Source organism: Aspergillus fijiensis (assembly GCF_003184825.1).
Source record: "Aspergillus fijiensis CBS 313.89 unplaced genomic scaffold BO72scaffold_20, whole genome shotgun sequence".
In the NCBI taxonomy this organism is placed as follows: Eukaryota; Fungi; Ascomycota; class Eurotiomycetes; order Eurotiales; family Aspergillaceae; genus Aspergillus; species Aspergillus fijiensis.
The window spans coordinates 64-13,523 of NW_024468996.1; the positions used below are offsets into that span (position 1 = coordinate 64).

The 13,460-nt window shown below is 54.2% G+C and overlaps 7 protein-coding genes and 1 non-coding gene across 8 annotated transcripts; 3 read left to right on the forward strand and 5 right to left on the reverse strand.

Annotated features, from left to right (window-relative positions):
* Window positions 1-475: 475 nt before the first annotated feature.
* On the reverse strand, window positions 476-1,003 carry BO72DRAFT_458298 (uncharacterized protein; the record flags this gene model as incomplete). Its single annotated transcript, XM_040946371.1, has 1 exon — window positions 476-1,003. The coding sequence occupies one exon, from the start codon at window positions 1,001-1,003 to the stop codon at window positions 476-478; it is 528 nt and encodes a 175-aa protein (XP_040801740.1).
* Window positions 1,004-1,871: 868 nt separating this feature from the next.
* BO72DRAFT_508511 (TPR domain protein) lies at window positions 1,872-4,190 on the forward strand (the record flags this gene model as incomplete). Its single annotated transcript, XM_040949295.1, has 7 exons — window positions 1,872-2,341; window positions 2,386-2,562; window positions 2,617-2,787; window positions 2,839-3,198; window positions 3,266-3,448; window positions 3,575-3,695; window positions 3,780-4,190. The coding sequence occupies exons 1-7, from the start codon at window positions 2,085-2,087 to the stop codon at window positions 4,188-4,190; spliced, it is 1,680 nt and encodes a 559-aa protein (XP_040801741.1). The 5' UTR covers window positions 1,872-2,084.
* Window positions 4,191-4,665: 475 nt separating this feature from the next.
* Window positions 4,666-5,280, reverse strand: BO72DRAFT_495666 (uncharacterized protein; the record flags this gene model as incomplete). The annotated part of the gene is made up of 2 exons (XM_040948574.1): window positions 4,666-4,982; window positions 5,175-5,280. The coding sequence occupies 2 exons, from the start codon at window positions 5,278-5,280 to the stop codon at window positions 4,666-4,668; spliced, it is 423 nt and encodes a 140-aa protein (XP_040801742.1).
* Window positions 5,281-5,645: 365 nt separating this feature from the next.
* Window positions 5,646-7,316, reverse strand: BO72DRAFT_95037 (Clavaminate synthase-like protein). The gene has a single exon (XM_040950819.1). It carries the CDS (start codon window positions 7,148-7,150, stop codon window positions 5,954-5,956), a length of 1,197 nt encoding a protein of 398 aa, XP_040801743.1. The 5' UTR covers window positions 7,151-7,316; the 3' UTR covers window positions 5,646-5,953.
* Window positions 7,317-7,559: 243 nt separating this feature from the next.
* On the forward strand, window positions 7,560-8,918 carry BO72DRAFT_376875 (MFS general substrate transporter; the record flags this gene model as incomplete). Its single annotated transcript, XM_040941233.1, has 1 exon — window positions 7,560-8,918. The coding sequence occupies one exon, from the start codon at window positions 7,560-7,562 to the stop codon at window positions 8,916-8,918; it is 1,359 nt and encodes a 452-aa protein (XP_040801744.1).
* Window positions 8,919-9,701: 783 nt separating this feature from the next.
* BO72DRAFT_t127 lies at window positions 9,702-9,775 on the reverse strand. Its single transcript has one exon. It is a non-coding gene; the product is annotated as a tRNA-Ile (tRNA).
* BO72DRAFT_95054 (uncharacterized protein) lies at window positions 9,759-10,544 on the reverse strand. The gene has a single exon (XM_040950821.1). The coding sequence runs from the start codon at window positions 10,434-10,436 to the stop codon at window positions 9,906-9,908; it is 531 nt and encodes a 176-aa protein (XP_040801745.1). The 5' UTR covers window positions 10,437-10,544; the 3' UTR covers window positions 9,759-9,905.
* Window positions 10,545-12,778, forward strand: BO72DRAFT_95048 (S53 family peptidase). The gene is made up of 5 exons (XM_040950820.1): window positions 10,545-11,548; window positions 11,604-11,745; window positions 11,797-11,890; window positions 11,983-12,286; window positions 12,391-12,778. The coding sequence occupies exons 1-5, from the start codon at window positions 10,653-10,655 to the stop codon at window positions 12,743-12,745; spliced, it is 1,791 nt and encodes a 596-aa protein (XP_040801746.1). The 5' UTR covers window positions 10,545-10,652; the 3' UTR covers window positions 12,746-12,778.
* Window positions 12,779-13,460: the final 682 nt, after the last annotated feature.

Genomic DNA, 13,460 nt, shown 5'->3' on the forward strand with positions numbered 1-13,460 from the left:
GAGGCGTTTGTTCGTTTTCGCTGTATGCGTGTTATCTTTTGATTTAGTGATTGGATGGAGTTCTTGGTTTGGGAGGCTAACGTTGGTCAGGTTCAATTGAAAGTGTTTGTTGGTTACGAGAGCATCGGCAATAGTCAAGACGTAGCAGCATGAAGACTACCAACTCAGCCGAGTACAAGCTCATTCATCATGGTAGTGTGTTGAGAGAGTGAAAGGCGAGAGTACATATAACAAGGTCGATACAATGCACATGGAAGATCCGGACATCGGAAGGGATGCTTGAAAATAAGATTGAACTTTTTACAAATGTCTTGCAGCAGGTCAAATTGAGAGGAGGTATTGAGCCGAACTGACCGCCCAAAATCTCAAACCTGAACAAAAACATAGAAAGGAGGTGCTCATAAGGCTCCGCAGATGAATCCCATCTACGAAACAAAGAGACCTACAAACCTACAAAGCAGGCAAAGGTTACTTCCTACTGCAGGCCAGACTGCGACACCGGCGACACTCCAGGCGGTGCCACCCAGAACACATTCTTCTGACACAGGACCTTGAACTCTTCCAGAATTTGATGGATTTCCGACATCTCCCCCACAATCCGGTACTCGTTCCGCCGATTCCGCGCATGCAGGGCCCGGGGATCATTCCTCAAGATCCGTCGCCGCTGCGCGCAATGCTGCGAGTAGAACCGACACTTCTTGCCAACGATGACAATCCCCTCGAAGTCCAGGTATCGTCCGGCGCTGTCGGGAACCAGCATCTTCAGATGGTTCAGCCGCCATAAGAAAGCATTCCTCTCCGGGGGCCGCTCGTGGCCGCCCACCACCACCAGGAACGTGGTGGACCCCGGGGTCGAGAGTTCGAGGACCTCGTTGAGGGTCAGATCCTCTGCCTGGGTTAGAGGGTTGGGGATCCAGCCACGCTTGTAGATGTATCCCTTGGACGGGGGGAAGAGTTGTTCCAGGGCGTCGACGATGCGCTGGAAGTAGATTGGGCGTGTCATGGTGGGGGTTTTGGGAGGTAAGGCACTTACCGGCTATCCTGTGAATATGGAGTTTAGTGATGAGAAGGGTGTCTGCATGATTTGGAAGGTATTTTATATCCTTCGATGTATTAAAGGTCCTGGAGGTTCTCTGGTGCAGTTTATCTTGCACAAAGAATATGGTTGTGGTGATGATGTAGTATGCGGGAGTTTCCGGTTATATTGCTTTCACGTAGCCGCCATTTGGTTCTTAGTGACGGTAGTAGACGAAAATCCCGCAGATAGTTCACACCCAAATGGGAGATATGAAGACGGTTTACCGCAGTTAATACATGATCAAATGACGCTCCTTCATACAGTGTTTGAGTCGGGTAGTTTATAATCCCATGACAGTGTATGCTCTCGACGTACAAGAGGTTCGACCTTTGGATTTCGAGAATAAGACTAGATCTGAATTCGGAAACCTGACTGCTCACTGGTGACTTCGTGTATAGGAATCTGCTCTCCGAGTTATCAGCATCTTATCTCTCTAACTGGAAAACGTCAGGGGTTGCATGCACTGTACTGTACTTGGGGCATAAAACAATGCTTTAGCTTCAAACAATATTGTAGTCTCTGGATTCCTGGTAAAAATATGGAGCTAAGGTCTGGTAATCTTGGAACGAGGTAAGCATTCATGTGAAGTGGAGTTGAAACTCACTGTAAATATTGGATGTGCTACCTTTCGCCAAACAGCCACCACCACCACCACCACCACCACAACAACTACTTTATCGACAACACACACTCGTCTTCCTCCTTTCTCCTATCACCCTTCACCCTTCCACCCTTCTCTCCCCATCCCATCTCTATCGTTATTTTTACCCCGATCCTGTAAATTTTTCAAATCCTCCTATCACCCTGACTTCTCACATTCAATATGTCATCACTCCAATCCCGAGGAATAAAGAATTCCCTGGACGCCCACTTCCTCCACAAACACAAACGCCTGTACGACTTCGCCCAGTCTCATAAAGGCGAGGAGTACCCCTCAATCAAGCATCTTCGTGCCGAGCTCTTTCAACTCTTCAAGGTTCGGGGACACCACTAAGCAGAGGGGATAATGTTCTCATTTCCCCTTTCCCCCGCCTACGCCCCCTGCACAACCCCGTTAGAGCACCTCACCAAGATCATGGTCGATAACTTGAAGCTCGAAACCCACCACCGCGGGCAGTACATTCTTCTACGGACATTGACACCAACCGACTTCCTCGTCGCTGTGGGAGCTGTCGCGGAAGCCGAGGCGGGGAATGTGATCATGCTGCAGCTGCATAACCAGGAGACCGAAGTCTTCGCTCGGGGGGATTTTCTGAAGGGACGGTGCTGGTTGTGGTTGAACCGTATCTGCATGTTCCTGGTGTTAGCCCTTGTGCGATCCGCGTGGATCATCCTTCTGACCTGCGCGTTCTGTCGGATTGGGATATCATGGTGCCTGTGCAGTGGCGCCGACAGTTGGTCGGGTCCGAGCTGGATGCCATGCAGTGGAAGACGAAAGGAAATGATGCATTCAATGCCGGGGAATATCGTCGTGCGATCGATTGGTAAGACACGCGGATTACAGTTTCCTGCGCACAGAAGCTAACCACCAAGGACAGCTACACTCAAGCTCTATCATCCTCACCCACACCGGACGAGGCCCTGACCATCAAGCTCAACCGCGCTCTGACCTTCCTCCGATCCTATCAGTTTGACGCCGCCCTTCGCGATCTAGAACCACTCCCCCAGTCCTCGGAGAAAGCCCTGTCCCGCAAAGCCCGGCTCGGAGAGTAGCGGACGGGGACGTTTCCCTTCCAGGAGATGCAGCGCGAGGCCACGAGGTGCTCCCCGCCGCTGTTGGACCGCGCCACCTACGTCGGCCCTGTCGCCGTGCGCCCGGCACAGTCGTCTGGGCTGGGACTCTTCACGACCACGGCCGTCAAAGCCGGTGATCTGCTGGTTTGTGAAAAGGCGCTGGCCTACGCCCAGGTGAATCTGCATGACTTCAGCAAGAGTCTGAGAACGCGGGTCGACCCGGAACGCGAGAGGATCAGCTCTGCAAATGATATCGAGCTGTTGAGACTGATGACGCAGAAGCTTCTCAAGAACCCGTCGCTGATACCAGGAATCATCACGCTGCACCATGGAAAATACGAGAGTGTTGACGTGCGCGAAGTGGACAACACACCGGTGGTGGATAGGTGAGCTTATTCCTCGCTGAGAGGGGGAGGCGTACGCCAGGCTGACCAAGTATATACGGCACCCCAGCTTCCTTCTCGACAGAATCATCGCCACCAACGCCTTCTTCAACGACCGATCCAGTCGCCGCGAGGAGCACCGTCAGGCCTGGGCCTCCGATGGGCGCGTCGCCGCCAAAAAGGCCGACGTCGTTTCCTGTGGCGTGTGGCCTTTAATCTCTCGGATCGACCACTCCTACCACAGCACCGCGGAGTGAGCATTCATCGGCGACATGCGGATCGTCCGCGCCGCCCAGGACCTCCCAGCGGACACGGAAGTCACCGGCATGTATCGCACCGTCCACAGCATTGGGTGCTGCTTCGACCGGGATCTTGATAGCACGCCGGCCCTGAACTTCCGCCAATGGGGCTTCCGGTGCACCTGCATCCTGTGCAACGACCACGAGGCGACCCCCGCGGACAACCTGCACAGACGGCGTCAACTCCTGCGGGAGCTGGGAGTCGTGCTGGCGATGCAAAGGGATGGAGTCCCGGATCCCACGAAACTCGAGGAGCGTCTTATCAACAAAATCGCTAGCACTTAGGTCCGACCCGCGGCGGAAGTGCTCCGTCTAGTGCTGGAGAAGGGATATCCACTGCTGGCGCTGCTTTGGGCGCGGCAAAATAACACGGGCAAGGCAATTGAGAGTGCAGTGAAGGGGCTCGAGGCGCTGGGCTATGTTGTAGAAGGCGTGCTGCCTCCGTGTTATTCGGGAGGTGGCGGGGGTGGAAGACGCCTGTGGGTGAAGAAATGGGGAGTTGTGACGGAGGGGCTGGTCGGGTGCTGGATGACGTTTGCGCATTTATATCGCAAGGTGGCGCCGGCTCTGGCCCCGCAGGCTCAGGAGTTTGCCAAGGTCACGTATCGGATTGTCGTCGGGGAGGATGAGACTTTTGGGGAGCCGTTTGCGTGGCGGGCTGATTTGCCGGATGGGTTTCTTTCTCCGGAGCGGTGATTCCTGGAAGTTTGACTTCTTTGATGTGGTCTTAGGTGTGGCAAGATCCCTGGTGCGGTGGTGATTGATTCGTGGTGATGGGGTTGTGGTGGTTGATGTCGTGGAGATCCTTGCTGCGATGGTTAGCTTGATAGCACAGACGACTCCGTGTTCGACAAATTCAAGAGTTACAGAAATGCACCTACGGCGCAGAACTCCGGATTAACCCGATGCCATTCTGCTATGCGCTACCCAAGAGTCCCTAAGCCACAAACTAAACTAAACCCACCACCTAATCCCCAACCCTAAACCTCCCCCCATCCCGTTACCACATCCATACCAACCGCGCATAACACTCCCACCCCCTTCTCTAACCCAAAAGATCATCCCAATATCACTCCCTAAAAGGTGACACTAGTAGTAGGCCTCTACCACCCCCAGCATCAGCATCAGCATCAACATCAGCACACACAAACACCCCATGATACCCCACCTCTCACCCAATAGAACTCGAACTCACCGCATTTTGGGCATTCTGGTCCTGGCCCATACCAAAATCCTGCTCCTGCTCCTGCTCCTGACCCTGATCCAGATCCAGATCCAGACCCTGCTCCTCAGGCAGCTCCTCCGTCCCGATACAGATATCATCCCGGTTGACGCCGTTGTCCTGGCACACGCCGCGCCGGCACGTCGCCCGGTAAATCAGGTAGTCCTCGTCGGCGGTGCAGAGGTACAGTGAATCCAGCAACTGGTGGGAGGATGGGGCGATCCCTTCGCGCTGCAGGGCGGTTTGCATGTCCTGGGTATAGTTGCCTATTCCATCCGAAGAGGGGAAGAAAAAAGTTTGTTAGCTTGCACATACTTGAGAATCGGGAAATGAGGGCTTGGGGAGGGTTGGTGGTTTAATATGTAGATGGCTTGGGTTCTGGGTTTGTGTGTGTTTGTGTGTGCATGTGTTGATGCTTATGCTATCCTCGAGTTTGAGCAGGGGAGGAGAGGGGCTACCCTTCTTGACCAGCGAGGTACCGCAGTAGGTCATGCCCTGGGTGCAGCGGATGGCGACGGCGCAGGAGGCGGCGTCCAGGATGGCGAGGATGGTGGAGGTCTTCATTTTGATGTTGGCAATGGGGTCTTGGTTTGGTTTGATGAGACGGGATGAGATGATTGTATTCGAAGATGTTGTTGGTTGATGAAGGTGTGATTTGGGAGGATTGTTGGTGATATTTATGTCTGGTCTTCATTTATGAAGATGGTGGACGATGGTCTAGATCGTGGTTATGGGGACAGAAGCTATTGTTAGCCATTGCTCGCCTCATTTGTGGGAAGGTGACTATGGCTGCAGCGGGTCGCGGCACGCAGTATTGTTGGCATGCAACTTGAATAATCATACTCTCTTTGAAAAGGCAATAGATAGAATATGATAGCGGTGCATGCAAGCAATATTTGTCAAGAGGGTAATACCGCTCCGCAGCCGATGTTCGGGATCATACCACGCTTTGATTGTGTTAAGTTCAAATAGACTTGAATCCTACGGTATCGTTTCGCAGCTGACAGATTATACCTTACTCTGTGCCAGGAACGCCTATTTAGTATCACTAGATGCGCCGCATCGTGCAAGTCATGTGTAGTCTGTAGATAACCGGGGCCCGGAGGCAGGATTGCCTAATCCGGTAATTCATGTTCCACCAGAAGCTCGGTATTGGAGCTAACACAGAATTGTACTACAACAGACTCAGACTTATGGCATGCATGCCGCATCCCCACTCACTTCATCAAATTTAGAACTACTCCGCAGCCTGCACCACCTGGGCCCAGTCCCCAAACCCATACGCCCCCGGGACAGCTGCCCCATCAAACAAGCTCGCCATGACCACGCGATCCGACTGCTCCCCCTGCCACGGCTCCCGACCGTGCTGCGCCACAATATTATCAAACACCAGCACATCGCCCTTCTCCCAACGATGCAGTACCCGGATCTCGTCCGTGATCTTCGCCAAGTGCGCCAGATACTTGTCTGGAATTGGCGTGCCGTCCCCGAAGAGCTGCTGCGTGTCATTTCTCCGTGCACCCGAGTTGACCTGCCATCTCTTCCAATATGCCGTCAGACCCGTGAAGAGCGTGGGAAGGTTAGTCCCCGGCTGTGTTCGAATGGCAGGGAGGCGGTGCGTGAGAACCAGCTGCGTCTGGCCGTCGTCGTCTTTTGACCATTCCCAGGTGGTGTATCCTCCTCGTCCGTAGCGCGCAATCTGCGCCTCTACCTTGCGACGCTTGGTTTCCTCGTCATCACCCGGTTGAAACTCCTTTCCAAATGCCTGACGCAGTGTCGAGCCGCCTGCGAACTGCTGTTCGACTTTATACGTCACGCGACTGAGGATGCCTTTCTCAGCCAGCTCGTCGATGAACTCCGGGATCTCGCGTTGAGCGCGATTGAAGAGCTCGAGGGAGGAGGAGATTGGCGATTCACCACCTTGCTTGGGTGCACGGTGGCCATAGAAGAAGACGTATTCGGGTGCGTGAGGGACTTGTGGAGACTCGTTGTGGTTGTAGATGAGAACTTCTTTGGGTGCCTCATTGGCCGGTGCCACGTTAGGCGCAAGAAGGGGTCTATCAACCACAATCCCGATAATTTCATGTGGTTTATAGCCGAAAGCGTGGGCAAATCTACTGAAGTCCTCTGCATTGCGGATAGGCAAGTCGCGGAAGAGGATGGTTCCGTGGCGTGCGAGTTGCTTCGTAAGACTGTTCTCTTGTCTCTGAAGAGATTCGATGGTGGCGATAATACTGTCAAGGGTAATCTCAGAAGTGCTGTGCAGGGTAGGACGCAGGGCAAGCGGAATCACGGTTCCTTGTGGGTGGGGAGGCCCAAGTGAACGCTGATTAGATGCAGAGAGCTCGAAAGACTCGAAACTGATTAAATCTCGTGGCGGTTGCCCGTCGAGTGAGAGCTCGCCGATTTGAAATTCTTCCGTGACCTTGGCCATTTTCGCTGAATTCGCAGCCTTTCAAGACAATTTGGTTGATGAAAATGTAGGCAAGAGTTGAGTCGCAATCTCTAGCTCATCCAGCAACAAGCGGGGTAAATTCGGTCTCTTATCTCACAGGGTCACAGAGAAACGAAGAGCTGCAATGATTGGTGTTGATGTGCTCCTGACCGGGATCATTCGCTGCCAAGATGTGCTGAGGGGTATATTTGCTTGTGCCATGCATGGCCACGGTTACGTGACCAAGCACCCGATAGAAACCATCGTCGTGTTGGCAGACATAAGTCAAGCCCCTTGCATCTGCTAGAGCAGACAAAAGAGACAGCGACCTAGAATTTTCTCGCACTTGTTAATCATGGCGACAATTCCAAAAGTGGATCAGGAAGCAATCATGGCCGACATAGCAAGTATGTCCGACTCGCAACACGAGCGTCAACAAACCCATGTCCGATTCTTCCGGAGCACGCTCTTCCAAATCCTCGTCGTCGGACTTTGCGCATTTTGTGCCCCTGGCATTTGGAGCGCCATGAATGGCCTCGGGGTGGGCGGCTCCCAGAGTCCCAATCTCGTCAATGCCGCAAACGCTCTCCTCTATGCTTTCATGACAGTTACCTGCTTTGCAGGTCCATGGATGACCAATCTCATCGGGTTTCGTTGGACCCTCACGCTTGGTTCCATTGGTTACCCGCTGTATGCAGCAGGGCTATACCTGAACAACCGCACGGGTGCCGCTTGGCTCGTGTACTTCGGCTCGGTGGCCTGTGGCATCAGTGCAGGTTTCTTTTGGAGCGTCGAAGGGGCCATAGCAACCGGCTACCCTGAGCAGCACAAACGCGGCCGCTACCTAGCAACGTGGTTTACCTTCCGGAACTTTGGGAACATCATTGGCGGAGCAATTTCACTTGCTCTTAACCACGACGTCAACCATAAAGGCCAAGTCGGGTACCAGACGTATCTTGGATTCATCGCCATTCAGTGCCTCGGTTTGGTCTTCGGTCCCCTGCTATCGAATCCAGAGATGGTACAACGTGACGACGGAACACGCATCGAAGCCCCTCGCGGAATTGAGTGGCGCCAGGAAGGTCGAATCATGTGGCGACTAATACGTAGCAGGTCGATCTTGCTGCTTGTGCCACTGTTCTGGTACTTTGGCTGGATTCAGGCGTATCCGGGCACGTATCTCGCGACTTATTTCACCGTCCGGTCGCGAGCTCTGGGAAGCTTACTGTCCGCTATCGTAGGCACACTGGCTACTTGGTTGGGGGGGTCACTGGTTGATCTACCATGGCTGGAAAGCCGCAAGACGCGGGCTATTTTCACATATATTCTGATCGCTGCATTGAACAGCACTACCTGGGTATGGGCTGTGGTGATTCAAAACGAGTATCGCCATACCCAGCCGGTTCTGGATTGGGGCAATCAGCGCTCATTCGGACGAGGGTTTGGCTTGTACCTCTTTGAACGCATCAGCCTTGGCTTTGTTGAGAATTATATCTATTGGTGTATCGGCAATCTGTCTGATTCCCCAGGCGATCAAATCCGCTACAGCTCGTTGCTGAGGGGCATTGAGACGGCTGGTGTGGCTGTGGGATTTGGCGTCCAGGCTGTTCCGACCGCGCTGATTGCGACAGCGAGTATCAACTGTGGCTTGTGGTTCTTCGCACTGCCTTTCAGTTACTATGCCACTCTGCAGGTTTTGCGGAAATTGGAAAGCCAGGGGAAGAGTACCGACGGACAGGAAGCTTCTAGTCAATATCAAGCTGATTAATCCCAGGCGATACCTCGGGTTCACTGCATCATCATTCATCGACTGCATGATATGCCGATGACTTTCTTCATTCTTGTCATTGGCAAGAGTCAAGCGGAAGACCCATATCGGCTGTAAAATCCAGGTGTCCTGGGGTGGAGTCTCTTGAGTAGAAGTATGCAGTAAGGTGTCAGAGTGAGTGAATGAGGCGGGTGAAAAGGACGGTAGAAGAGAAAGTGAAATGGTAGGAAAGGTCATGTGCCTGGGAGTTTGTGGTCTTTGTCTGGTTGGCGTCATTTGTCTTGTTTAGTCTGTTTGGCAAGACCATCACTCATCACCGTTTCGTCCCCTTTCGATGCGACATGTCAACTACAACCGTCGCGATGGGTGGAGAGCCTCAAGAGTTGTGGGCGTGGACATTATTCACGTCTATGAGAATGAGCACAGCACTTCATATTTGTGGAAAGACCATGCTAACAACCGATGAAATAGGAATCAATCCTTGAATGAGCTTCTTCTTCCTACCGGTGTAGAACTGGCATTCGATGTCAACGAGCGCACGGGCATTGTCCTGCCCTTTGGGCAAGATATATATCACAACCGGACATTGGTGATAAACAACTACAAGTACCACTCGAGAGCGTCCGGCAACCCAGAGTGAGCTGAACTGAAACAGAGCAGCAACACCATCCGAACATACCGAAGCTACACGCATCGCCAGTCGTCTGTTTCTTCGATGATGGCGCTCCAAACACAAAAATCAAAGGCAAAGCGCACCAGGAAGTATGCAGGGATGCAAAAAGATGGTCCCAGAGGGGCTCGAACCCTCGACTTTAACGTTATTAGCGTTACGCTCTAACCAACTGAGCTATGGGACCCAGTTGATATGAGAGGCCAAGTCCTGTGCTTACTCAAGCGCTCCCAAATGAATAGAGGCACGAAAAATGGAAACCTCGCCTCATGTACGCTTGCTGCCTAGAAACCGGGCACCTCGTGTCTCCCCGAATTTCAACTCATGTGGCTGGCCGAGGGAATGCGACCCACTGCCCCGGAACTGGCGGCGCCGATAACTGGAGTAGAAGGAATTGCGCCGATCGCAACCACGCCATAGTCAAGAAAGGTTAAGCATTCGGCGCCGTGCTTGTTCGCCTTGGCTAGTTCATGCGAGTTTGCCGACAATTCCTTCTCGCCAATGACCCTGTTTTGCTGGCCATTGCACCATCCATCGTCAAGAAAGCAACGCTGCTCACAGCCTGCAACAACACCCAATAGTGCATCCTTGACCGACCTCGTCGCCCAATCTCGCAAGTAAGACATTTGCAAAGGGTAGGCAACAGCAAGAAATGGCGCGGTTGAGGAGGAACACCCCTTATCATCCAGCGGGGCAGATTTACCCCGACGGACTCCGAGTGAGGGTCGAGGGTAAACAACCCCATTCTTATCACGACATCGCTTACGGAGCCGAGCCCATATTGTCTGGGGTGCCCTGAGTAATTGCACAACAAATAGCAGTAATCTGCAGGTCCCGTCCACCTGCATTAGCTTAACGAATTACGAAATGCATTCAAGGAACCCCGTCGGTGTGCCTGCAGGCAGCTTCGATCCGACCAAACAATGCAGACAAGAAAAAAAAAAAAACACGTCGATGCGCGATATGACCTCACCGACCCGCCCGTGCACTTATAACGGCGGTGTTCCCCCGACATTTCCCCAACCCAGTTGTGCATCTCGTGGGATACGCTCTGTCTTGTCAAGATGCATACCAACGGCCTGTACACGGCACTTCTGTGCTCCCTGGCGGCTTCGGCTCAAGCCGTCGTCCATGAGAAGCTGGCAACCGTCCCTGCCAGCTGGACTTATCTCGAGGATGCTGCTCAAAGCAACACCATCAGTTTGTCGATTGCTCTGAATCGTCAGAACCTGGACAAGCTTCAAGCCAAGCTCACCGCCCTTGCCACCCCTGGTGAAGCCCAGTACGGCCAATGGCTGGACTTGGAGGATATCAACAAGGAGTTCCCTGTGGCCAGCGCCGACGCCGTCATCAGCTGGCTGCGCAGCGCCAACATCACCCAGATCTCGCAGGATGGCAGCATGGTGAACTTTGCTGCGCCCGTCGGCACGGTGAACAAGCTCCTCAACACCACCTTTGCCTACTACCAAAGCGGCTCTTCCACCAAGCTGCGCACCACCCAGTACTCCATTCCGGAGAGCTTGGTCGACACGATTGACCTGATCTCCCCGACCACCTACTTCGGCAAGGACAACGCCCAGGCGGAGCTGTCGAAGCTGACGGTGCAGCTCCCGTCGCAGCACACCAAGAGAAGCTCCAACTCTTCCTGCGCCGAGCGCATCACCCTGTCCTGCCTGAAGGAGATGTACAACTTCGGCAGCTACACTCCTAGCGCCTCGTCGGGAAGCAAGATCGGGTTCGGCAACTTCTTAAACGAGTCGGCCTCGTACTCCGATCTTGCCGGCTTCGAGAAGTACTACCACCTCCCCTCCCAGGAGTTTGACGTCGAGCTCATCAACGGCGGCGTCAACGACCAAGACCCCGCGACCGAAAGTGACGGCGAGGCCGATTTGGATGTCGAGCTGATTGTCGGTGTTGCGCACCCTCTTCCGGTGACTGCCTTCATCACAGGCGGTCTTGCGTGAGTGCTGCACTACTCTGCGGATGACGATAGCAAAGCATGCTAATATGCGCAGTCCTTTCATCCCCGACCCCGATGAGCCCACGACTGCGGACGACTCGAACGAGCCCTACCTCCCGTACTACGAGTACCTCCTGTCGAAGCCCAACTCGGCTCTGCCCCAGGTCATCTCCAACTCCTACGGTGATGACGAGCAGGTATGCGACTACCTCAGCCACACGAACCGTGTGTCTCACTAACCGCACCAGACTGTTCCCGAGTACTATGCCAAGCGCGTCTGCAACCTGATCGGCCTGATGGGTCTCCGCGGTATCTCCATCATCGAATCCTCCGGCGACGAAGGTAAGCCAGCTCAGCCCAGCCCAGCTCAGCCGACACGCCTCCTCCCACACGCATATCTCCTTCTGTAAACAGTTCTAACGCCAGAAAAACAGGAATCGGCTCCGCCTGCCGCGCCGGAGACGGCAGCAACCGCCCGCAATTCCAGCCGACCTTCCCGGCGACCTGCCCCTACGTGACCGCCGTCGGCGGCACGCAGTCCTACGGGCCCGAGATCGCCTGGACGGGCAGCTCCGGCGGCTTCAGCAACTACTTCCCGCAGGCGTGGTACCAGCACGACGCGGTCGAGAAGTACCTGTCGCACCACATCGCCAAGGACACCAAGAAGTACTACTCGCAGTACGCCAACTTCAGCGGCCGCGCGTTCCCCGACGTCTCCACTCACAGCTATGATCCTCCGTAAGTTCTGCACCCATACCCCATACCCCATACCCCATACCCCATAACCTACCCCTCACTCGATGATCTAAACCAGAAACCCACCCCTTGCTAACCCAACCCAGCTACGTGGTCATCGAAGGCAACACCACCGTCGGCACGGGCGGCACCTCGGCCGCAGCCCCCGTCTTCGCCGCGCTGGTCAGTCTCCTCAACGACGCCCGCCTGCGCGCCGGCAAGCCCGCCCTCGGGTACCTGAACCCGCTGCTGTACAGCAAGGATATCAGCAAGCGGTTCACCGATGTCACCTTGGGCCAGTCGGTCGGCTGCGACGGCACGGACCCGCAGACCGGCGAGACCGTCCCGGGCGCCGGGATCATCCCCTGGGCGTTCTGGAACGCAACCGTCGGCTGGGACCCGGTTACTGGACTGGGGTTGCCGGATTTCGAGAAGCTGAAGGAGGTGGTGTTGAAGTATTAGGTTGGATTTTATGTAAAGGTAGATGCCGTGGATGGTGTTTGTGCGTGTGCTCTGGCTGCAGAGAGATTAGAGATGTAATGCTGTGTATATGTGTAGTTGTGTGAATAACACTTCCGTTTTTCTCCTTTTTCTCCCCCCCCCACTCCCCCCCTTTTTTTTTGTTGCTGTACTATTCCTGTGCCATCAGAGTGTCAACTTCGTGAGTGGCTTGGCAGTCGGACGAGCGAAGAATCCGCAGAGAATGCTGCTGCTTTATAGACGAGCTCCGCATGTCCCCTGTTGTAGCTGCATTTCAGTTTCATATCACAGGCTGTCAGCCACACAAGAGAATTCTTCCCAGCATCCTGTCCGCTTCCCCTCCCCCCTCCGACGTTTCTAGCTACGCTGCTGGAAAGAGTAGTAATCTAGTGGAGCAGACACACTGAGACACTGATATACAGGCCGCGCTCCTACACAATCAACCCCTCGGGATCCATTGCGTGGGTGGTTGGTAAGAGCCGGGGTTGATCGTGGGCTTGTATTGGATGTGGATGCCGCTAGGATGGCGGCCACGGCCACTTGTCGCGGTTTTCGCTATTACGCTCTTTCTCTGCATAGCTGGGGCCCGACTACCCCATGTTCTAATTGCTTCAGCCTGAGAAAATCCTCTAGTCTCGTAAGCGGTTCCTGTACATACATCGATTGCATCAGAATGGCTCTCTCGTTTGATTTCGCC

Coding starts and splice junctions, on each gene's coding strand:
- BO72DRAFT_95048 (XM_040950820.1), top strand. CDS start 10,653: ATGCATACCAACGGCCTGTACACGGCACTTCTGTGCTCCCTGGCGGCT. Junction 11,549..11,603: donor TTCATCACAGGCGGTCTTGC/GTGAGTGCTGCA, acceptor TAATATGCGCAG/TCCTTTCATCCCCGACCCCG. Junction 11,891..11,982: donor CGAATCCTCCGGCGACGAAG/GTAAGCCAGCTC, acceptor CCAGAAAAACAG/GAATCGGCTCCGCCTGCCGC.
- BO72DRAFT_95054 (XM_040950821.1), bottom strand. CDS start 10,436: ATGCAGGTGGACGGGACCTGCAGATTACTGCTATTTGTTGTGCAATTA.
- BO72DRAFT_95037 (XM_040950819.1), bottom strand. CDS start 7,150: ATGGCCAAGGTCACGGAAGAATTTCAAATCGGCGAGCTCTCACTCGAC.